We start from the raw sequence: 24,720 nt of genomic DNA on the forward strand, positions 1-24,720 counted from the left end.
CCTCAAAAAAAGGCTCTGGTACCTGGACTGTGTTCTGATTAAATTTGGTTATTTTTAGTGGATTAATTTAAGGATATGTCTTGTCTTGCGTCCGTTAATCTCAGATTCCTTAAAGGAATACTGAATTAACTTTTTTGTCTTTTCATGTTTTAATTTTAGGTTATTTAGTATTGCATTTTTTATAACTTGGTTAAAAGGAAAATGAATTATAAGTAGCATGAAACCCAAGAACAGGAATATTGACCATTTTTAGAGAATTAAAACTTCTGATGGAGATTCAAAGCCATCTGACATTACTGTGACAGAGTATCCACGAGAGGACTTGTACTTTACCAAACTAGGAAAGTGGTTATTCCGTTTTCCTCTTAGGGCACTTCCACCACACTAGAGGGGGCTGTTGTACTGAGTTTGCTTACTTAATGTTCAAAATAATTTTTTATATAGACTTGATGTGGCTTTCCTTAAACTCAGGATCAGAAATTTATAGAATGATGATTTATGCCCTTGAATACTTTTCATATGGGAAAACCAAACTTCTCTTTGGCGGACTCACTGCTCTTCATAGTCAAAGGGACTGGATGTCCAGTACCCACCAAATCCTCCCAAATTCACAGAATTCAGAGGAAGCAGTCTGTCCACGGCCCACACCAGACAGCTTTAATCAAGAATTCCTTTGGAAAGATTGGTTACTTTTGTTATATTATAAAGCCCAAAGATCCATTGAGGTGTATTACTTGTGCTTACTCTATACCTTATTCTTTCAAGGTAGAGAAACAAACATTATTTTTCTACATTGTGTTGTATCAATATCTAGGAAAAGATGAACCAAACTCTAGATTCAGCCATAAACTCTTGCTTGGGACCCAACAAAATGGTGTATTTGTGGAATTAGTACTAACAATTGTGTGTTTAGTTATAATTAGAGAGAGAGTGAGAATTTTAGAGGATGAGAGACTGACCATATAGCATTTTAAGGGCACTTTTTTTTTTATCTTTCTGTTTTGCAAAACTTCATTCTTTGATGGTCTACAAAGCATTTACCTAACTATTTATTTATAAAACAGCAGAGCCTACATGTAAGAGCCCACAGTATGCTGGGAAAGACAATGGAGGAGTAGGACTCTGTTAAGGGTAGGGCTGAGCAGGATTCACAAATTTGGAAGAAATTGACACATCATCTTGTGCTCAGAGCAATGCAGTGGTCTGCCCAAGGTCACATAGTTAGGATCCCAGTTCTGATCTAGTCCACATCTCTTCGACATGTAAGCCCTTCCATTTTAAGGACAATGTAGTTATTCACCATCATTGTGAACAATACATGGTACCAAGCAGTTTTGTTCCTATTTTGCAAATAAGAAAGATATGAAAAAAGTCTTAAAAGACATAGATATTAGAAGTTAATTACAGCACAATTGGAAATAGAATTCAGAAGCCTTGATCCTGTGTTCTGATTGTAGCCACTAAGAGGCACTCCTTCCCAAATGAAGCAAAATAGCAGATACGTAGTGAGAAACGGAAAGTTCATTTTCCACGTGCGAATTTTTTATTATTATTTTATGTTTTAGCTATGTATTACCTGATAATAAACATCAGTTAAGAGAGTGAAAGAAAAACTCCCTCTGTGAGTGATACACGGTGTGCACCATTCCCCTTCTTTCACCTGCTGTGGGTACCAGAGGCCCTGGAAGAGGCTGTGACGTCGCCTCTCTCTCCTCTCCCCCCAGGGCTGCTCTACGTTGGCTTTAGTGCCTGCATGTTTGGTCTCTACAGCTTCATGCCAGTCGTCATCAAGAAAACCAGCGCCACTTCGGTCAACCTCTCCCTGCTCACAGCAGATTTGTACAGCCTGTTCTGTGGATTGTTTCTTTTCCACTACAAGGTAAGTTGAGTCAGTGCTCCTTTGTGAAGCTGTACTTGGTAGGGACAAATGCATACAGGTATGAATGCCCTGCTGTGGAATGCCCCAGTTTTGTGTAGGGAAGTAGGAATGCACCTCTGTGTGCTAACCCCCAGGCTCTGGGTATTCACATTTCAACTGCAAGACATAGGCAACATTCTGTCCTAAGAGACCAGTAACTACAGACATTTGATGGTGAAAGATAAATAGCCATCGAGGAAAGAGCTTTTGATAATGCGGGACAGATTTTCTGACATCATTCAGCCCAGAAGCTACTCATGGTCCGGCCTAAAGCTAGGAAGATTTGTACAATTCCCCAATATGACTGCAAAACAGACTCTGCCAAAGGCTCTGGCAGAGTCTGCTCTTGTTGGAGAAAAGACACAGTCCCCGCAGTTGCTGCTTTGCAGAATTTTCATAGCAAATATGAATGGGAAATGCTAATGCATTAGAAATAGTTTCTTTACTAAAGGATTGGGGTTTGAGTAAAGGAATGCAAAGAGATTGTGAAGCATTTGCAGTTAATGGGTTAGCCCTGAAGAGGAAACTCTCCAGTCCAAAGATGGCAGTCTCTTTGAATGCAAGGCTCCACCCACATCCTAACTCAAGGGAGGCGTGACTAATTGGTTCTGGCACACTGAGGTCAGATGCTGTTTTTTAAACACTACACTCACTGCAGCCATTAATAATTGATTAGAATTGGTATGTGAGGAGAGACTGCTTGCCATTCCTTAACTAGTCCAATAAGATAAGAGTCAGTGGGACTCTGACCAGTGTGAAAAAGGACAGTATATGGAATATCCACACAGATAAGACCGAACTGGGATAGACAAAAGAAGAGGAGGCAGAAGAAAAGAGAGGCTGCTCTAGCAGTGTCTAGCCAAGTGCTTCACCAGTGGTGTTACAGTTAACATCACCATCACTCGGGTGTGGCCAGCTGATGGGGCATCTTGGTGGGCAGAGCATCTCCAACCAGGTCAAACTTGGCTTGAAGATTCCCAGAGAAAAGCTGAGCTGGAAAGAGTATGTACTTGAGAGGAACAGAGGCAAAGCAGCTGAAGTGAATAATCAGACATATTACTGAGAGAAGCCAAAGTCATAGCCAAGAAACAGATTGAGAAGGGCAGACAGAATGGAAAAGAGGTCACAGACAAGGTTAGCATCTGGGAGGACCAGGTCTGGAAGATGAGAGAAAGTGGCCATGCACATGTGTGTGGTGATGGGTTGTAATTAGTATTTGGGTGGTGAACGTGATGTAATCTATGCAGAAAGAGAAGTATAATGATGTACACCGGAAATTTATACAATGTTATAAACCAATGTTACCCCCATTAAAAAAAAAGAAAAAAAAAAGAAAAAAAAAGAAAAAAGAAAAAAAAAAAATAGAAAAGGTAAGTGGCCATGGCAGCAGACAGGGATAAAGTGCTGAGTTCCTATTTTATATGGAGCCTTGGGCCCAGTTTGGTGGCAAAATGACAGCTTAAAGAAATTGTCTAGGACTGGACAATGTTTATACACTGTTTGTAATTTTTTTTGTCTGGATGGTGCAATCTCTGTTTCCTGGGCACACTCCTGGTCCTCATAAGGGTAAAAAGTAAAGTCACAGCATGTTCTTCTCATTGCTCACAGCCACAGTGTTGGGAGGACCAGCTTCCCTCAGAATCCCCCTCCAAACACATCCACTTATTTTCCAGAGCCTTGGGGACCACATAGCCATGGTCTCATCAGTACCTCACAGTGACCACCATTTTTCTTCTCTCTTCTGCAGCTAAGCATCCATATCTAGTTCCTTCCTCAGCGTGAGTTCAGTTCTCAGCAGTTATTCCTGTAATTGTCTTTATAAGCTCCCGAACCCCTTTAATCCCTTTAATCTTCCTTAAGGAAAGATGACTGAAACTTGTTGTTTTGATCCAAGACCACGGTCACTTCTTGAGCGGTCCAGATCTAGTCTAGCTCTCAGCATCCCTAATAGCAGTGTTCCTGATAGTCCACTTTCACCAGGGGTACTTGATAAAAATGTGGATTCTTAGGCCACACCCCTGAGCCACAGAAGCAGTATCAGAGGGTGTGACTGGGGGAGTCTGCATTATTAACGAGCTCCTCTGTGAGGCTGATGTTCTCTGAATTTGAGAACAAATACCTGAGAGGGGTACCTGATCAGTGCTCATTCCTATTTGAGTCTGCCACTCATACTTCCACTGACTCTTATTTAGACCTGGGGCTCTCCACATTAACAAGCATCAGGAACTAAGAAGGCTGATGAACCAGATAAATTCGAATTCTCCGCAATCCATCTACCCTCCCATCATTTGTATGTTACTACTTACTTAGGATAAGTAACTTTGCCAAAGAGGAAACCACGTAGTAACTTTTCATCATGCCATCAGAAGTGAAGATGTGTTACCTGAAAATTAAATTCCTGTATTCACCAATTTGGAGGTGTAATGATTTTTATTTCTTAAAGCAATGTTTTTCACTATACAGATATATTTTGTTACTATTTAACGGATAAATTTCCTTAAGGCAATGATTGGCTCAACACAATAGGTGTTTTCTCTAGTTAAAATTGATTCCTTTTGTCTTTTTTTAAATTAAACTTTTGAGATAATTGTAGATTCACATGCAATTTTAAGAAATAATACAGAGAGATCCCACTTACCCTTTATCTAGTTTCTCCCATTGATAACATCTTGCAAAACTATAATACAATATCAGGATATTAACATGGATACACTCAACATACAGAGCATTTCCATCCCCACAAGGGCTGCTTGTGTTGCCTTTTATAGTCACACCTACTTGTCTCTCACCTACCCGCTTAACCCCTAGAAACCACTAATTTGTTTTCCATTTCTCTAAATTTGTCACTTCAAGAATGGTGTGTAAACGGAATTACGCAGTAAGTAACCTTTTGGGATTGACTTTTTTCACTCAGCATAATTCTCTGAGGATTCATCCAGATCATTTTGTATATCAGTAGCTCGTTCTTTTTTATTGCTGAGCACTATTCCGTGGTATGGATGTATCATAGTTTATTTAACTATTCGCTCAGTGAAGGACATCTGAGTTGTTTCTGTTTTTGTCTGTTATAAATAAAACTGCTATGAACATTCATGTAAAGGTTTTTGTGTGAACAGAGTTTTGGCATATTTGGTTTTATAAGAATGCCAAACTGTTTTCCAAGGTGGTCTGTTGCCTTTTATTACAAAGAAGTACATATTCATTGTGAGAAAGTCAGAAAATACAGATAAGTACTGTTATACATTGACACCATTTTATACTGCATATATATTTTTACATTTTACATACTGTTTTGTTACATGCTTTATTTAAATGCAAAATGTATATATTTCCATGTCATTTAATATCTATGTATAATATGAGTCTGAACGAGTGGTTCTCAACTCTGGCTATGCATTACAATCACCTGGAGAGAATATAAAACAGCCATGCCCAGGTCCCACCCCAGAGAATCTGATCCTGATTAGTTGGGAGTGGGGCCTCTTAAAAGCTCTTCAGCTGATTCATCATGTATCCTAATACACAGTCAGAGCTGAGAATCACTAATCTACAAAATAATTTTAATGGCTATATAGTATTTCGTGAAATGGTTATACTTTAATTTATTTAACACAGGGTTTCTCAACTATGGCACTGTTGACATTTTAGACCAGATGATTCTTTGTGGGGGAGAGGAGGCCTGTTCTGTGCATTATAGGATGTTTGGTAGCGTCTCTGACATCGACCTACTCAATGCCAATAGCATCCCCCCAGTAGTGACAATCAAAAATGTCTCCACACATTGCTCAATATTGAGAACCACTGATTTAATGATCCCTAATTATTGGATTCAAATAGTGTCTCTTTTTGGCTAATATAAAAAATTTGGGGAATTAGCTTGTACTAAATCTTTGATCACATTCAATGTTACAAAGTTTTTTAAAGAATAATTTTTAAATAAATCTCATAATTGGTTTATTTCATTTCTATTTTGAAACAAAAGTCTTTAAAAGAATTTGAGCGTCCTATTGACCAACCAGTATCCCTGCACACAGGCAGTATTTGCAAATCCGTTAATATTATGGCAGTCAATATTAGGACATAGACAAATGCTCTATTTCTCCTTTCTCCTCACTCTCATTGTATTTCCAGTTGATGCCACACCACTTTAGTTCTTGAATAAACACTGCCTTGTATTGTTCTCTAATTCTTTTATGAACCATAGTATTTAATATCTGCAAAGAAATAAGCTAAATACTCAATTTAAGTCTAAAAAAACTTTTATTTGCCTTAAATAATTTCTAAAAGAGTCTTCCAAGCGATGCTTGAATTCGCAAATAGCCATTATTTGGAAAATCCAGGGTTTTTTTCCCCCAGAGCCCAGCTTGCCTACTTCTGAAATTGGCCTTGGGCTTGCCAAATGGGAGGGTCCCCAGAGCCAGAGAGAACAACAGTCTGAGTGGCCTGCAGGTTTTCCACCACAGCCAGATGGGCCATCTCAGAAAATTTATTTTTAAAGAACAGTTATTGGAGGTACTTTTATCAAGCAATTTATGGTTAATGCAAAAATCTTGGCAAATGCAGCAAAATTAAAAAATGGTGGTGGGATGTCACATGGTGGGTGTGTGTATGTGTGTGTGTATTTGGGGGAGTGGGAGAAGAAGGTGATTATATGTTTATGTCTTTCCTCTGGAGAAATGTCTATTTAATTCCTTTGCTCATTTTTTAATTGGGTTGTCTTTTTATTATTGAGTTGTAATGGTTCTTTATATATTCTGGATACTAGATCCTTATCAGGTATGTGATTTACAAATATTTTCTCCCACTTTGTAGTTGTCTTTTCATTTTCTTTTCTTTTTTTTCTTTTTTGCTGAGGAAGATTCACCCTGAGCTATCATCTGCTGCCAATCTTCCTCTTTTTGCTTGAAGAAAATTCGCCCTGAGCTAACATCTGTGCCAATCATCCTCTATTTTGTGTGTGGGTTGCTGCCACAGCATGGCTGATGAGTGGCGTAGCTCCGCACCTGGGATCCAAACCCACAAACCCAGGCCATCAAAGCAGAGCATGCTGAACTTAACCACTATGCCATTGGGCTGGCCCCTTCATTTTCTTGCTAGTGTCTTTCCCCCCCCACCCCCAAAGCCACAGTAGATAGTTGTATGTCGTAGCTGCATATCCTTCTAGTTGCTGTATGTAGGACGCGGCCTCAGCATGGCCGGAGAAGTGGTGCGTGGGTGCGTACCCAGGATCCGAACCCGGGGCGCCAGCAGCGGAGCGCCCGCACTTAACCACTAAGCCACGGGGCCGGCCCCTTGCTAGCGTCTTTTGAAGCACAAAAGTTTTAATTTTAAAGAAGTCAAATTTATCAATTTGGTTGTACTTTTAAAAACATGAAAGAAAGCGAGTCAATCCCACCACGGCCTTTGGGCCACCTAGTCTTCCCTGGTGATTCCCAACACTGCTTCTCTCCAGGGCTGCTAATAATGACTGCTAGTTGCTCTCATTGTCTGCTATAAGGGGTTGGTTAAAAATCACAGCCTAAGACAGAGAAGGTTCCATTCAAGTGAGGGCATCTTTATATAAAGAGTACAGTGTGGAAGAGAGTTTAAGCCAATAACCTTCAACCTTGGCTGCACCTTGGAATCACCTGAAGAGTTTTAAAAACACTAATGGGGGGCCGGCCCAGTGGCTTAGCGGTTAAGTGCGCGCGCTCCGCTGCTGGCGGTCCAGGTTCGGATACTGGGCGCGCACCGATGCACCGCCTGTCAGGCCATGCTGTGGCGGCATCCCATATAAAGTGGAGGAAGATGGGCACAGATGTTAGCCCAGAGCCAGTCTTCCTCAGCAAAAAAAAAAAAAAAAAAAAAGAGGAGGATTGGCACAGATGTTAGCTCAGGGCTAATCTTCCTCACACACACAAAAAAGAAAAAACACTGATAGTCCCACTCTTACTGATTCTTATGTAGGTGGTCTGCAGCGCAGCCTGAGTGTTAGATTTTTAACGGCTCCCCAGATGATCCCAGTATGCAGCCAGGGTTGAGAGCCACTAGTTCAGACTGACTTAATCCTACAAGCAGATGGAACTAGGACCAAAGGGTGAAGGCTATAAGATCATACCTTAATATAAAGAAACCTTGTCAACAATTAGTCATCTGAAAGTGAGTGGACTATCTTGTGATAGTCTTCCCCCATCACTGGAGGAAGCTAGACAAGAACATGAGGGATAATGTGGAGGGGTCTCACACTTCAGTACCAAAGATTGACCAATGACCTCTGAGACCTCGTTCGGTTTTACTACAGTCTGCAGTTATAGTTTATTCTTTCACTTAATCAGATGTCTTTACTCCAAAAAACCTGCTGGTCTGGTTATAAATATCTGCACATTGAGAGGGGAGGGCTCTGTGCTCACAGATGTTGCTTACCCAGGCAGAACTAAATGATGAAATGAAGCTCTCCTGCCCAACATTGATTATTTGTTTTTTTATCACTTTCCATCCTTGGAAAAAATCCATTCCCTTGCCCACCCGTCAGTCCACTGTCTGCAGCTGCTCTGCCTCTGGTGCTGACTGCTGTGCTGACAGGGCAATAAAGCCCCCCATCCCACGGAAGCAAATGACCTAATTCTGAATTAGACTATCTGCATGGTATAGCACTCTCGCAAATTCTAATTGTACAAGACTTTTGAGAAGTGGTTATATATCTCTATTCTTTATTACCTGACAACGTTATTGAATCCAGAACAGTAAATCTATAGCAATCTATGGAAGGTACAGGAAATGAGCTTTCCTGGGCCTCAGAGACCCCCAAAACCAAACCCAGGAAGAGATTTATATGGAAGCTCTTCAATTTGATGGTGTGTTGGCTTTTCAAGGTCAGAGCTTGATCAGTCATGAGCTTCATCCCCTTATGTTTATTGTACAAACAACAACACTTCTGAAATTGAAAGAGTATTGGTTTCCTATGGCTGCTGTAACAAATCATCACATACTTAGTGGCTTAAAACAGCAAGATTTATTATCTTATAGTTGTGGAGGTCAGAAGTTTCACTGGGCTAAAATCAAGTGTTAGCAGAGCTGTGTGGCTTCTGGGGGCCCTAGAGGAGAATCCAGTTCCTTGCCCTTTCCAGCTTCTGGAGGCTGCCTGCATTTCTTGGCTCGTTGCCCCTTTCTCTATCTTCAAAGCCAGCAGCATAGCATCTTCAAATCTGGCTGTGCCATTCCTGCTTCCCCCTTGTATGGACTCATGTGGTTATATTGGGCCTACCCAGATAATCCAGGATAATTTTCCCATCTCAAAATCCTTGACTTAATCACATCTGCAAAGTCCCTTTTACCATGTAAGATAACATATCCACCAATTCCAGGGATTAAGATGTGAATATTTTGGGGAGGCCGTTATTCTACCTACCACAAGAGGACTATGAATAATTACACCAGGACAAATAAGAGTACCTTGGTTCCAAGCCAGGCCAGCTGGGACATGGGGATGTGCTCTTTAGAAGCTGCCTTGGGGCAATGAAGACACATTCTCCACCTAGAGACACTGTGCTCTGTTGAATTTCTCAACTGATTTTTAAAGTAGTTCTGGTTACCTGCTAATATGTGACTTTAACAAAGAAAACACTAAGTCACGTGGGGAGGAAATGAATGGGGCTGGGAGGACTCCTTCCGTACCTACGGTGTGAATTGTGAGTTCAGCAGGACGGTGTGGCAAGAGAGCATGGACTTTGAAGTCAAAGGAGCCTAGGCTTAAAGTGTGGCTTCTGTTTGCTCTTTAAATACTTTGGACCAGGTTGTTTATTCTCTCCAAACTTCACGGTGATGAGACTTGCCTTATGGAGTTTTCTAAGGGATTAGATAATTTATAAATGGTGACCAGTAGTGATGTATTTCTCTGACTAAATGTGTGGCTAAGGATTAGTAATCCCCATCTCATTCCATTTTTAGGATACTAATCTTATTTTAAGATTTTGTAACTAGATGTAGCTTTTAACAATTTTGTGGAAGTTCTCTCTTATTCCTTGTTTGAAAAGGCAAAACTAGGGTTTCATGCATAAAAATTTAGAAAATATTATATCAGTCATTTTCAACTGAATTCCTTGATTCCTTCATCACTTACAATAGAATTTTAGGTGATAGCCATAAATTCAAAACATTCAAGTGTTGTTAAAATAAAATACTAATAAATTCCATCGCTGTATGCTATCACGTGCTGAATGTTCTTCAGGAAAATAGCAGCTGGTGTTGAATACACAGAATATTCCCTTTTGCCCGACATTTAAAATAGAAAATGGCTTACTTCATACGTTAGGCTATTACCTTTTCAAGGCTTAATATTGCCACAAAATTGCAGTAATAGTTAAAATCGAGAGTAATTTTATAACAAGAGATTATTTTTGTAGCTTTATCAAAATAAACTAGAAATCGATAGAGAAAAAATGAACTCCGTAAGTTCTCTCCAAGTCCTCTTTACACTCCGCTGAGGCCATTGGCTTATATGGAACTCCACACTGAACAGCCGGAGACCACAGGCGATCCTATTTCAAATAGGATCCTATTTCAAACATGAAATAGAATATGAAATAGGAGTAATATTTTAGGAAAGTGAGGGCTCCATAAAACTTATACTCTTACATCAGGAAAATGTTTTTGTCATCCAAATAGTCACTACTAAAAAAAGGGAGGGTGAGATTTCAAAATCATTTGTCCAGGAAGGCTGCTTCAACTATTCCGGGTAATGTGATTCCTGTGAATTTTTTAGAATCTCATCAGTATGTGTTCATTAGAAAACAGTTGACATGTTTTAGTCTCATCTTTGTGCCAGATAAATTTTTTATAACTGCTCTGAGTTATTTTTGACAAATGATCAGAAAAATTTCTTACATTGTCCCCTGTCTATGCTAGCAATCCAGGTTACATCCTATGAGGACAGGTGTAGAGCTCCGTGAACCACCCTGACCCTCCCTGTCAGCCACTCGTGTCAGTTTCTCTTCCTGGTTTTGTTGTTGTTGTTGTTATAAGAGATTTGGCAAGAAAAGTTTAATAACTCTGGACGTGGGGCTAATTCAATAATATATTATTATGCACCAGATTTAAAGAAACTTCATTTGGTAAGTATTTATTTATTCCATGCCTGCTATGCGCCAGGCACTGTTTGGGTCCTGAACTCTTTATTTATAAATAAAGATGACAAGAACACCAAAAATCATCAGGCGGATTAATACAAAGGATGAGATTCAAACCACTGAAACTTGAATAGACCAGCAATCTCAAGCATCCTTAACATCCGAGTGCCAACACCAGAGAGTTTGCAGAGATTGCGTTAAGAGTGGAATCTTTCATTAGCCATGGATCAGAATCTGGAACCAGGCAACCCTGTTGATCCTCTGTGACAGTGAACAATTTCAGTTACGGAACTGCACTTGAAAAGCCAGGGCGGCCAGCCTCAACCTGTGGCAGCAGATGAGCATAAAGGCAATACTGCACATCTTATTTATAAAAATACCCTTGCAAGTAACCTGTTATATTTCTTTTTGTAAGAATGGCGTCTTAAAAGGTTATGAATTTTAAGCTCGTGGTGCCCAAATATAATTATAAATGAGAGATTTTAAAATTAATGCTTAGCTTTTATGACTCTCTTCATATTTTTTAAACTTTCACTGGTGAGTAGAGAATTGGGGATACTGGCATCACTGAAGCCCAAAAGCATTTCGCATGAAATACTGAGGTGATAGGGCAATGAGTATTTAAATTTGGTTTCCCCCTACATGGAAACTCCAGCCTCTTTTGAGGGTTCCATCGTGCTGAATTAGTTAGGGTAAGTGTTGCTAGCTTCTAGGTGTGGGAGGGAGTGCTTCAAATGCAGCCATTCAGGACCCCAGGCTCCTTCCATCTGGTAGCTCTGCTATCCTCTAGGGCAGGGGTCAACAAACTGTGACCTGTGAGCCAGCCCCTTGTTTTTGTAAATATAGTTTTATTGCAGCACAGTCATGCTTCTTCCTTCCTTCCTTCCTTTCTTCCTTCCTTCCTTCCTTCCTTCCTTCCTTTCTTCTACTGACGTATTGTTGACATACAAGTAGTTTCAGGTATACAACATAGTGATTCAACATTTACATGCACTACAAAATGATCGCCACAGCAAGTCTAGTAACCATGTGTCACCTTACAAAGTTATTACAATATTATTGACTATATTCTCTATGCTGTACATTACCTCCCCGTGACTTATTTATTTTATAACTGGAAATCTGTAGCCATGTTCATTTCTTTACATGTTATCCATGACTGCTTTTGTGCTACAACCATAGGGTTGAGTAGTTGTGACAGAGACTGTGTGACCCACAAGCCTAAAATGCTTACTGTCTGGACCTCTAAGAAAAAGTTTGCCAGGCCCTGGGCCAGGACCCTGGAGTCCTCTGCAGGGCTCTCTGTGAGACAGCCTAGAGACCTTTACGACTATGTCTAGAGTGATCATAACCTCCTCCCCCTTCTACTGGCCAGAATTCAGTCACATGGTCACACCTAATTCCAAGGGAGGCTGGGAAATGTAGTCACGCTGTGGGTACAGGAAGAAAAGAAAATAGGTTTAATGAACAAATAGCCAGTCTCTATCCACATTAGCAGTTTCCATTGACCAGAAATATTGGAAGGATTAGAGAAGTTGAGGATAAGTTGTGAGACAGGTCTGGAGTAATAGCCAGAAGTCAAAGTTCCTTCTACATGAATCTATTCATAAACTCCACGTCACAAACAGATATTTTGAATTCACATCATCAGGACAAGCCGTCAAGAAGAATGGAATGAGCTAGAGGTGTTGCAGAAGTTTCAAATGGAAAGGCTTGTGGTTGGACTGGAGGGTAGCCAGGAAAAACCAGCTATCTGTCTCCCAGGAGAATGCATGGGATGTGTTTGTCAACAGGATGCCCAGTCTGGCCCGTCTTGCATACTCAGACACCTAATTTTGTCAGCAGACCTGTATGGAGACGTCTCCCATGGACCAGAATATTAATGACCCAAGCTCCCAGAAATCAGAGCATCAGTTTACTAAGATAGAGAACAAGGATGGGCTCAGACATTAAAGGCTAAAGCAGATCCATTACTCAACACACCTCCAGGGACTACCATGGATGGAAGAATTTTTTTCAACTCTATATTTAAAGTTTTGAGAGTCTTTATTTACTCCCTTCTGTGAAAGATAATTAATACTGTCCCTTACATTTCCTGACTTCTATTATGCTGTTTTTGTATTGTCATTTATTTTAATAGTTAATTTCTATCAATATAATCCCTACAGTTTTTAAGCTATGTTTCCATACTTACTACATTTGCTATACCACCAGTATCTGCAATGCAGGCTCTTCTTTTCTGAATTCCTTATTTTGATTTATTTCTTAGTTAGCTATATTTCATCACTATTGGTATTGTCAAGAATGGGAGCTGCTATGTATGGCTGTACAGGCTGTCTACAGTGCAGTTTGTCCATCGATAGGCGATATTTTCCAGCCTTGAAGAAGGGGAGATGTTATAGTCACTGCAAAAGTACCATTGAGCTAGGGGTGGATCTGTTAGGAAGTGTTCATAGGAGCTGTACATCCCAAGTCTTTGCTTCCTTGAAAACATTTCCTGTATTTGTATTCAAAAGGTAACTTTCCTAGGTTACATTTTCTTTTTCTCAGAACTTTATAGATATTGGGAGGGGGGCTTGTTTTTAAAAATTGAGCACTGCCCCCAGTCCTTTACAATTTTTTGAGTGACTGGATTTTATTATTAAGTAATTTAGGGTATTTTCCCCCAAAAAAGTCCACGAGTGTCATATCTCTGGGTTCTTTTTTTTGCGAATGTCTCTGGTGTCTTTACACTTGTAGGTCAACTTGGTCTATGGCCTGTGCTACTCGCAGGGGTGCAGTTCCTGGTGTCCCTCACCTGCTCGTCCAGTTCACCACAGAGCCTCAGATGTGGCAAGCCTCGAGGCCCCCCTGCCTCCTCGAGAGCATGAGGAAGTGGGAAGCGTTTCTGTTTCTGAGAATGTTTCCTTGGCTTTTCCCTGAGTTTGCCTAATCCCCACGTAATCAGTTCTCTCCAAATTGGAGAGAGATCTGAAAGTATACTCACCAAAATGTGAACCCAAGTCCAAGGGCAGGCAGAATGGCAGAGTTGCGGCGAGTCTGAGCCCTGCTCCAGAGTCAGACGACCTGGATGTGAATTTCAGCTCACTCCCTACCAAGGGGTCCTTAACTTTTTTGCACTGTGGGTCCCTTTGGCAGTCTGGTGAAGCCTAGAGATCCCTTTCACAATGTTTTTAAATGTCTAAAATAAAAGACATAGTATTACAAAGCAGGCTGATTCTATTAAAATAAGATTATCAAAATATTTTTAAGATTTTATTTATTCAGTTTTTTTTTCCCCCCAAAGCCCCAGTAGATAGTTGTATGTCATAGGTTCACATCCTTCTAGTTGCTGTACGTGGGACTCGGCCTCACGTTGGACGGAGAAGTGGTGCCTCGGGGCGCTCCCGGGATCCGAACCCGGGCCGCCGGCATCAGAGCGCACGCACTTAACCGCTAAGCCACGGAGCCGGCCCTCAAAATATTTTTAAATGTGATGATATAGTAATATACAAATCACAAGATCTAATAACTACTGTCATTTCAAAGCAGTGATGAGTGTAAGCAGTATTTGGAGAGATCTGCAGCAATTGTAATGTGATATGAAAATACATGTGGTTTCTATTGGCGAAAAGTGTAAGGTGCTGCTAATACTAATGTAGCTCCTTGCTTACATTTATAATGAAGAAATGCTAAATGTCGGTGAAAATCAAAGTCCAGGTTTCCTGTCCAGGTTTACAGACCCTTGAATTCTATACAGGAACCCCTGATGCTACCAGTTACACAGCCTTGTGCAAAAGTTACTTAACTTCTCTCAACGTTAGTTTCCCGTCAGCAAAAGAGGGAATATAACAGTGGATACTGTATAATGAGAAGCATCAAGGGTCCCCGTATAGGATTGAAAGAGTGCTTGTAAATCGTCTACCTCAGTGTGTGGTACAGTGAACACTCCATAAATAATACCATTATTAAGGATGGTAGAATTGTGAGAGCTTAGATTTCATGTTCTTCACACTTTTAAGTATTGCATAAATTATGTATTGCTGAAACACTAGAATAACATTTGTTACTTTTATAATTATAAAACAATAAAGTTATTTTAAGTTCAAAAATACATAAAGCCAGCAATCTCCTCAAATAAAAAGGAAATCTAAATACAAATCTGTGTCATTGAAAAATGGGACAAAATTCCAACCAGACACTGATTAGAAGGTTCTAAATGGATAATTCTCGGTTTTAATTAACAAACATGAACAAAAAAATTAAAGTATTTCTTTGTGTCTGTTTTCCTCATTATTTTTACGTAACTAAAACTCTTCACTCATTATATTGCTAAGCACTAACATAGTCATATGCCCAGTTTCTTTCTCATTTAAATATATTTGGGGATGTGGTTGTATTTTTAAAATAAATACATTGTAAACCGTTCTATGGGGCCTCAGATTTAGCAATGTAACTCAATTTAACTTGAATGTAAATTTGGGTTACCAGTTTCACATCCAGTTGCTTCTTGACGCTCCATGGAACCAGGTGTGTATGTGCAGGTGTGTAGTTGTTTCCCATTGCTCTGTGGAGGGCTCAGCAGTAATGGACAGTATTGGTGTTTCCTTTGTGTACTAACCAGTCCCACCTTTAAATGAAAGGACTGGCTTTATGTAAGAAGTGAGTACTAAGCTCTGGGTGACAAGGGTCATACATGTCTCCTTCTCTGCTGGATCCCTGGTGTCTAGTACGGTGCCTGGCAATTATTTGTTCAATGAAAGGCTTATTTCTACAAGAAACACTACAGGTTAAACTTCCATTTTCTAGGCTGAACATTATTTAGGAATTTTCACATAAGCAAAAAAGCTTTTGATTGATGTGGACTCTTTACATCTCAAGTTGATGAAACCAGCTGGAAAGTAAAAAACTTAGATCTCACGATAGCAGGTAACTGTTTTGATTCATTCTTTGAATTGATGGATTGCTAAGGGAACATCTCAAGGGAACATGGAGATTAGAAAACCAGTTCAATGCCATAGTAACTATATGCAGTGTCATGGGAGAACGGAAGAATGGAACTCACATCAAAGGTTGAAAATTTGCTAAGAAATTTGTTCTATTTATAGAAAAAATCGTATCTAATATTCAGATTTATTATTCATAAGTCATCCCACAGTAAAATTATGAAATGAATCATTATCGCATACTATATTTCCATATCTATATCTATATCTGTTGATGTGTCTATTTCCATAAGGGTCAGCAAACTGTTCTGTAAGAGACCAGATTATAAATATTTCAGGCTTTGCAGGCCAGTAGTTCCTGTCACAACTACTCAACTCTGCCATGGAGATGGCTGTCTTCCAATAAAACTTTATTGACAAAACCAGGCAGCTGCCAGATTTGTTCGTTTTCTGACCCCTGACGTAGACTATAACTGTCCTTGCAAACTTTCCCCTAGCCTACAGCACCAGGAAAGAGCCATTTCCTCTGCAAAGTGTAGCACTAATAAAGCTGCTGAAAGCTATACACGAAATGTTACAAATTTCTTTGCACTTCAAGTGTGCAGACTTTTTTTCAAAGCTGTTTTTTTTATTGAGGTAACATTGGTTTATAACGTTATATAAATTTCAGGTGTACATCATTATGTTTCAATATCTGTGTAGACTACCTCACGTTCACCACCCAAAGTCTAATCACCATCTGTCACCGTATTCATGTGCCCTTTTACCCCTTTCACCCTCCCCTGCTTGTACCTTCCCCTCTGGTAACCACCAATTTATTCTCTATATCTATGAGTTTGTTGTTGTTGTTGTTATTTTGGGGGGTTTTTTGTCTTTTTTTTAATATTCTACATATGAATGAAATAATATAGTATTTGGTTTTCTCCATCTGACTTATTTCTCTTAGCATAATACCCTCAAGGTCCATCCATATTGTCGCAAATTCCAAGATTTCATTTTTTTTTATGGCTGAGTAGTATTCCATTGTGTATATATACCACATCTTCTTTATCCATTCATCCACTGATCGGCACTTTCTAAGCTAATTGTAATAATTTCTACCCAGATTTAGAATAAGTGGAGTATCTGCCTCCTGTTTGAGTTCTTGATGGCACCAAAGGCCCTATCTGTTAGTTTTTTTTAAGGGTATCTGTGGCATGCATGCAATACCATGAAATATCTTCAGTTTATTGATTTATTGTTTTCATTTTACATAAAGGAATGAGTGGGGTGCCAATGCAAACCAGTAGCCCTGAGCTGAGATGTGAAAGGGAAGGGATATTAAAGACATAGCTTACGGAGAAAGATGAAGCAAAGGCATCTAGAAGAAGGGAGTGCAGTCTAAACTGATTTTGTACATATAGTGTGCTCCAGAAGAAACAACAGTATCAAATAATAACAATCACATTACCAAATTAACTTTCCCAGAATCACATGTCCAGAGAAAAGTGGTCATTATACCTACAGGCTAATTTTAAAGTAAAAAAGGTCATTTCCAAGTGACAAATCTCTTTATAGCTTGGTGATGTCTGACCATTCTCATCTTCCTCAAAACTATAGAGAGAGAGACATATTGATGGTTATGGGTATATCAGTTCATGGATGTCAAATTTGGGGGACACTTCTAGATTTTAATTTTTTAAAATGTGTTAATATAATAGTAACATAACCCAAAGTTCACATTGTTTCCAAGTCTTAAGACATTGGATAATTTACTTTTATTTTTACAATAGGTACAAAGTTTAATTTAGAATGAGAAAAAGAAACTAACAGTGTTGTTGAATGTCTGTCACATTTTTATAGCACTCCGTAGATTTCAAGTTTTATACAATACTGTGAGAATGTAGTAATAATGATGTTGTAAGGGCCGGCCCTGTGGCTTGGTGGTTAAGTGCGCGCGCTGCAATGCTGGTGGCCCGGGTTCGGATCCCGGGTGCACATCGAGGCACCACTTCTCCGTCCATCCTGAGGCCGAGTCCCACATACAGCAACTAGAAGGATGTGCAGCTATGACATACAGCTATCTACTGGGGCTTTGGGGGGAAAAAATAAAATAAATAAAATCTTTAAAAAAAAAAAAAAAAATGATGTTGTAAGATTTTTTTATGGAATAACCAAATATTCTGGGCCCAATGCCAATACTTCTCAGTGATATTCTGGGATTAAAAAGTGAATGTTGAGTGCTGTTTAAGAGAAAGTTGGAGCTATTTATCAGGCACCACACTTCTTATTTAGAAAAAAAATTGATTAACCATTAAAACCATAATATGATTTCTTCCTTGAGAGCTGCCACATCATGATATTCTTCAATAAATTGCTCATTCATTTATTTCATTTTTCTGTCTCTCCTGCCACCATGAGGTACATATGAGAGGAGGAAATAAGGAATTCCAATATAGTTGCAGGAGAGCTCCTTTTTCATTTTGTCAAGGTGTTTCCACCTCCTGCAGGCATGATAATATTTCTTGATGATTGTTCATTTCTATGAATTGAGAAAGAACAGCTTCCAAGTTCATCAATAATCCATTAAGTTTGTTCCAAGATACGTTGGATTAAAGTTGAGTCCTTCCCCTATGCAGTAGAGATATGGACTGCCCTTAGAAGCTTGAATATAGGGGATGGAAGAAGCAAAAAGAATTATGTTTCAATGCAGTTAACCAAGCAATTAGGAGATGGGAAGAGAATTGGGTGGAGAGTCAAGGCCTCTGGGCACTGTTCAGCTGTCACTACAAGAACATGCCCTAAGCACTCTACTAAACCTGCCCACACCTCCCACTTCCTCAGCTCCACGGTGTTCATCACAGGACTCTGTACTTCTCTGAGGGGTTGGTTTTTGAAAATGAGATGAGATGATATACATGAAAATACTTTGGAGGAAGTAGACAACAACATTGTTTGCTAAGATTATCATCTTTAATTTAGAACTGTAATTAATTGTACTTTCCTGAATATGGTTCTCTGCTTAGAACACTTCTAGTGTTGCAGGAAAGGAGATCAGTGGAGAAATGGAAGAACTTTATAAACTAAATATTGGCAGGAATTATACCTACAACAACATACAACTTATATTGGTACTGTAGAAGATGTTAAGTGTAAATCCACTCTGTTTAAAGAGGTGATATATGAAAATAGGGGCATAAATGAACCATGCTTAGAAAAGAATCACATCCCCTCAGAACAGTCAGCTTCAGTAAGTGAAATTCAGTCTTAATTTCTCTCTTCTTCACTCCCCACATCTAATCCATCAGCAAATTCTGTTGATCCTCCTCTAATTCTTTTCCATTTCTACTGCTGTCATCTTAGTTCAAACCACCACCATCTCTCGTTTAGACCGTTAGTCTCTTGGTCTTCCTGCTTCCGCTTATTCCTCTCCACAGTTAATCGGTTAATAGCCTACCAGCAGCCAGAATGATTCTTTTAAAAAACTAATCAGATTATACTCTCTTCTGCTGAACACACTATTACTTCTCTCTCATTGCCTTCTGAGCAAAATTTAAATACCCTGCTGACCCCCAAGGGCCTAACCACTGTTCCTGAGCAGATGTACTCTTTATGGCTCCAACTCCGCTCCTGACACTTGCCCACCATACTGTGCTTCAACGTCTTCCTATTAGAAAGGGAGGAATAATCCTGGCTTTCTCGTGAGTTTTTAAGAAGGTGAATAATGTAAATCCCATCAAACAGTGCCTGGTACAGAGTAAGCACTCAACTGTGAGTCACTATTAGTATTAGACATCAGCGACAGTGGCTGTCCTTCCAGTCCTAGAACTAGCTGTGCCCTTTCCTCCTTAGGATCTTTGCTCCTGATGTCCCTCTGCCTGGATTGCTCTTCCCCCAGCTCCTCCCACAGCTGTTCCTTCTGATCCTTCAGGTCTCAACGTCAACAATGCCTCATCTTCAGAGAAGACTTCCCTAACTATCTAAGTAGCTGCCACCAAACTCTCACATCGTCCTGTCACCTGTTTGTTTCCTTCATAGTATTTCCCAAAATTATATTACAGATTAATTTCTTCAACTTGTTTTTAGTCTGTCTCCCGCAGTAGACTGGAAACTAAGAATTGAGTTATGTCCATTTTATTTATCACCGTATCCCCAGCACCTGACACATAGTAGAAACTCAATAAGTATTTCTTGAATGGATGGATGGTGAGGTGATAATTAGGGTCTCAGCTCACAGTTAAGCTCAGTTACCAAATGAATAGTTAATTACTAAGTCTTTTAGTTTCATGTGGCTGCTCTAACAGATTACCACAAGTTTGGTGGTTTAAAACAACAGAAATTTATTCTCTCACAGTTCTAGGGGCCAAAAGTCTGAAATCATTTTCACTGGGCAAAAATTAAGGTTCAGCAGAGCCATGCTCCATCCAGAGGCTCTAGGGGAGAATCTGTTCCTTTCCTCTTCCGGCTTCTGTGGCTGCCAACATTCCTTGGCTTGTGGGTACATCACTCCAGTCTTGAAGGCCAGCATCTTCAAATCTGTCTCTGATCTGTCTTCACATCCCCTTCTCTGTGTGTCTAAAATATTCCTCTTCCTCTTTCTTATAAAACACTTGTGATTGCATTTAGGGCCCACCTGAATAACCCAAGTGTATTAGCCTGCTCAGACTGCCATAACAAAATACCACAGGCTGGGTGGCTTAAACAACAGAAGTTGATTTCTCACACTTCTAGAGGCTGCAATTCCCAGATCAGGGTGCAGCGGGGTTCAGTTTCTGATGAGGGCTGTCTTCCTGGCTTGCAGACAACCACCTTCTCACTCTGTTTTCACATGGCCTTTCCTCTGTGCGTATACAGGGGGTTGGGGTGAGGTGGGAGAGAGAGGTCTCCGGTCTTCTTATAAGGACACTAACCCACCTTTATGGCCTCATTTAACCCTAATTAATTCCATAGAGGACCATCTCTAAATATAGACACACTGGGGATCATAGCTTCAAAGTACAAATTTGGCGGAGGACACAATTCAGTCCATAGCACCCAGGATAATCTGTCATCTCAAAATCCTTAACTTTATCACGTCTACAAAGACCTTTTTCCAAATAGAGTAACTAACATTCACAGGTTCTAGAGATTAGGATGTTGATGTATTTTGGGGGAGTGCTTTTCAGCCTACCACACTGAGGAAGCAAAATGAATTGCTAAACTTACATATACTCACGGATGCTCAAACATAATTTGTGCCAATGGGGAGTAGTTGCTCAAAATTAATAAACAAGGTGATGCAGAATAGGAATTTATGAGCATCCTTTGACTTATATAATTATGCATCATGGTAAGAAAACAACATAAGTCCAAACTCTGAACCTATAAACTAGGGGTTTATTATGTGCATTGACAGAAAAGCCTTCCACTCCAGATGGATTGTTGCTCCCTTCTTTAAGGTTGCCAGTTCTATAAATGTATTTGCAGTTCAGCTTGATTCATGCTGAACTTTTCTGAAAGGGCTATTGAGGAAAATTTTTCTATCTATCTTTGCTTTAGCATTTACTCTTTGTGATGTAAAGATAACAGTAGCTGACATTTATTAAAATTTACTATGTGCCAAGCACTGCACCAAGAGTTAGATACATATATATATGATTTAATGCTTACAACAGGCCCACATGGCAGGTACTGTTATTATCCTTAGTTAACTGATGAGTGAGCAGAGGCATGAAGACGGAAGGAACCTGGTCAAGACCACAAAACAAGGAAGTGGCAGAGATACAAACCCCAGCATTCCGACTCTAGAGCTCATTCTGGGAGCCACCACTGCTATTCCCTGGGAAATATCATTCAACACTGCATTTCTAAAACTTGCCATGAAGAGAAATTTTTATGAAAGTTTACATCAGCGTTAAGACGTTTAGTATAACAGATTTTCATGTTGTCACTCATATCAGTAAGTGTTCTCTAGAGAGATAGAACCAACAGGATGTGTGTGTTTGTGTATCTATCTATCTTTATCTCTATCTCTATTTCTATATATAGTCCTATCTATCTATCTATCTATCTATCTATCTATCTATCTGTCTATCTATTGTCTAATCTAGAGATATAGACAGAGAGATTTGTTTTAAGAAAGTGGCTCACACAACTGTAGAGGCTGGCAAGTTTGAGATCTGCAGGGCAGTCTGGCAGGTTGGAGACCCAGGGAGGAGTTGGTGTTGCAGCTTGAGTCCAAAGACAGAATTCCTTCTTCCTTGGGGGACCTCAGTTTTTTCTCTTAAGACCTTCAACTGAGTGGATGAGGCCCATCCACATTATGGATGATAACCTGCTTCACACAAAGTCTACTGATTTAAATGTCAATCTCACCTAAAAATTACCTTCACAGCAAATATCTAAGTACTATGACCTAACCAAGTTGGCACATAAAATTTACTGTCACAAGTCTACGTCTTATCAACTTGGCACCCATATACATGTCTCCTTAAATCATTCTTAATCTCAAAATGGAGATAATAACAAGGTCATACTTTTGCCTAACATGATACAACTATCCTGCACACAACTGAAAATACACTCACCTTTTTCCTGGGAGAGAATGCAAACATCTTGGAGCATGTTCACTCTTCTCATTGAAATCCTGTAACTTAAATACTATGATGTAAAGTTAACAATACTTAAATACTCGGATGTAAAGTCAATATATCTTATATGGTAAGGGGATAAGAGAAGGGAGAAAACAAAGATGTTTTACGTAGACACACACACAAACTTATTCATAACAAAATAACAAGTAAATAGTCACGACAATTACAGTCCTTGTTTCTGTAACTGGTCATGTTATTGTAGCTGGTATTTATAACTTAACTACCATCTTCCACTACCCATTCTGCATTCCACTTGTCCTCAGCTAGTACCTCAGCTGATCATGGTTCTTTACCTGGTGGGGTCACCCAACCTTCATTCCTGAAGAGTCTGGGCCATTAGTAGTCCTGCCTGGATTGGGTTGTTGAAGTTTTCCATTGGCTTTAATCACAGGGCATAGTAATACTAAGAGATGCCTAAGGGATCTTTGTATTCCAGAGTGCTCCTTACCGCCATTGTGAAGTAGCAGCCAAATTTCCCCTTGGTAAGCAAGATTAATCACCCCAGCCAGCACAGTGACAAGAACTCCCTTCTTTGCCTGTTAATTGGGAAACATGAAGAGCCCAAAGTGGCCGGGTGGCAATCTTAACTTTCAGTTCAATGGAATCATTGTTGTGTCTCCTGGGGGAAACCTTTCTCCCTTTGGAACTAAGACTTTTAGATTTGCAGAGCATAAAGTTGCAGTGACAAGAAGCAAAAATTTTACTGGTGGATCACTAGGGGAAATAGTAAGTGGCCACTCCCATTTCTACCTCTGGATTCCACTGGAATGGAACAGGTGTTCTTTGAGATGTGTTGAGCTGCAACACCATCACTTCTATAAACTAAGCATCTTTCACTGGCTTTAAAATTCATTGTCCTCCAAAAATCACTCCAGCCCAGTGTGCACCTCTGTGTTGTGTGGAGGGAAAAGAGATGTCTTGTGATGCAGGTGTCCAAACATGGGAGTGACGGCCACTGCTCAGTGTACCTTGCACACAAACGTAATCCCTTTTTGACTAGTGATAATAAGAACGATGCACAGGAAGGTGATATAAATGAGCCATCGAACAGCTTTTGTTGTAACTGAGCCTATAGTTAAACACTCCCACAGAGTAGTCCTCTTTGAGTTCACCGCTAGCTTGGCTATTATGGTCTTCTTTTGCTGGACTGCAGAGAGCAGAAATCTTCGTGAACAAGGATTTCTATCAGTTCATCAAACCAAGTGAAAATGTCTGTTTGTCATTTAAAAGATAATGGCAGAAATCCATTTTTAGCTCTCTGTTGCTGTACTCGTGTGAAATTGCCCACGGGGGAAGATATTTGCCTCTAAAAGAACCTTCATTGGCCTTAGATGTGATTGGCTGCACAAATTATACTGCCAAATGAATTGGTTTTCCAAACCAAACAGAAGGCCTCATAAACCCAACTGGGACTGCTGTCAAGGGCACAGCCTTGCCCTGGGTGACAGTGTCAGGCCACAGAGAGGCAAAGGCACTGGTTGCTGCTTCTCTCCTTAACAACATGACGTTTGGAGGATAAATTGTTTCCAAAGCATTTAAATATTAGCAGTGCCTCAGTTTTCTGATATGGTTGGAGAGACCATTTGGCATTTTGACTGAGACACTCATTGATTTTTTTTCTGTCTTGATTAGATTAGCATCGCATTGGGATTATTTTGTCTCCTAATTGGAGGAAAGATGGGGAGGGAGGGTGGAGGTCAGTATTCTTGGTCTTTAAGACAACCAATTTTGGTCTTTGTTGATAGATTGTGTGCCATGCCCACATTTGGTGTTTTCCATGCTAGGACTTAGAATAAGAAATATTGCAATACTTAACCAGAGAGATTTAGTCTCTTTTTTTTCTTCAAAAAAAAAAAAAAAAAAAAAGGAATGAGGGAAAAAGAGGAAGAGGAAAAATAAGAGGAGGCAAGAGTACGAGAAAGAAAATAATAAGGCTGTTCCAAAGAATTTGAAAAAGCGCTGGCCTCTCCAGGCAATCTATCTCCAGTTCAGTAAACTCAGAAGTTGAACTTTGCATTTTTAATACTCTTAATAATAATAAAAATGGTCTTGTTAGTTTAGTGCAGAGCCAAAATTAGGAGGTCAAGCATCGACTTGTTTATGTTGGCGTTTCTATGGAACCAGGTCTGTCTGGTTTCCTTGCCCTGAATAGCAATTGGCTC

General features: G+C 39.8%; 1 protein-coding gene across 2 annotated transcripts in view; it reads left to right on the forward strand.

Moving 5' to 3' along the window:
* SLC35F1 (solute carrier family 35 member F1) overlaps window positions 1-24,720 on the forward strand; it is a 385,894-nt gene that overhangs the window by 351,485 nt on the left and 9,689 nt on the right. For both annotated transcript variants that reach the window (XM_004422261.3, XM_087444034.1), the window contains exon 7: window positions 1,725-1,879. In XM_004422261.3, the coding sequence (XP_004422318.1) occupies window positions 1,725-1,879 (155 nt within the window). The remainder of the gene's footprint in view (window positions 1-1,724; window positions 1,880-24,720) is intronic.

Source organism: Ceratotherium simum, chromosome 19, assembly GCF_057802395.1.
Source record: "Ceratotherium simum simum isolate JZ-2026a chromosome 19, ASM5780239v1, whole genome shotgun sequence".
In the NCBI taxonomy this organism is placed as follows: domain Eukaryota; kingdom Metazoa; phylum Chordata; class Mammalia; order Perissodactyla; family Rhinocerotidae; genus Ceratotherium; species Ceratotherium simum.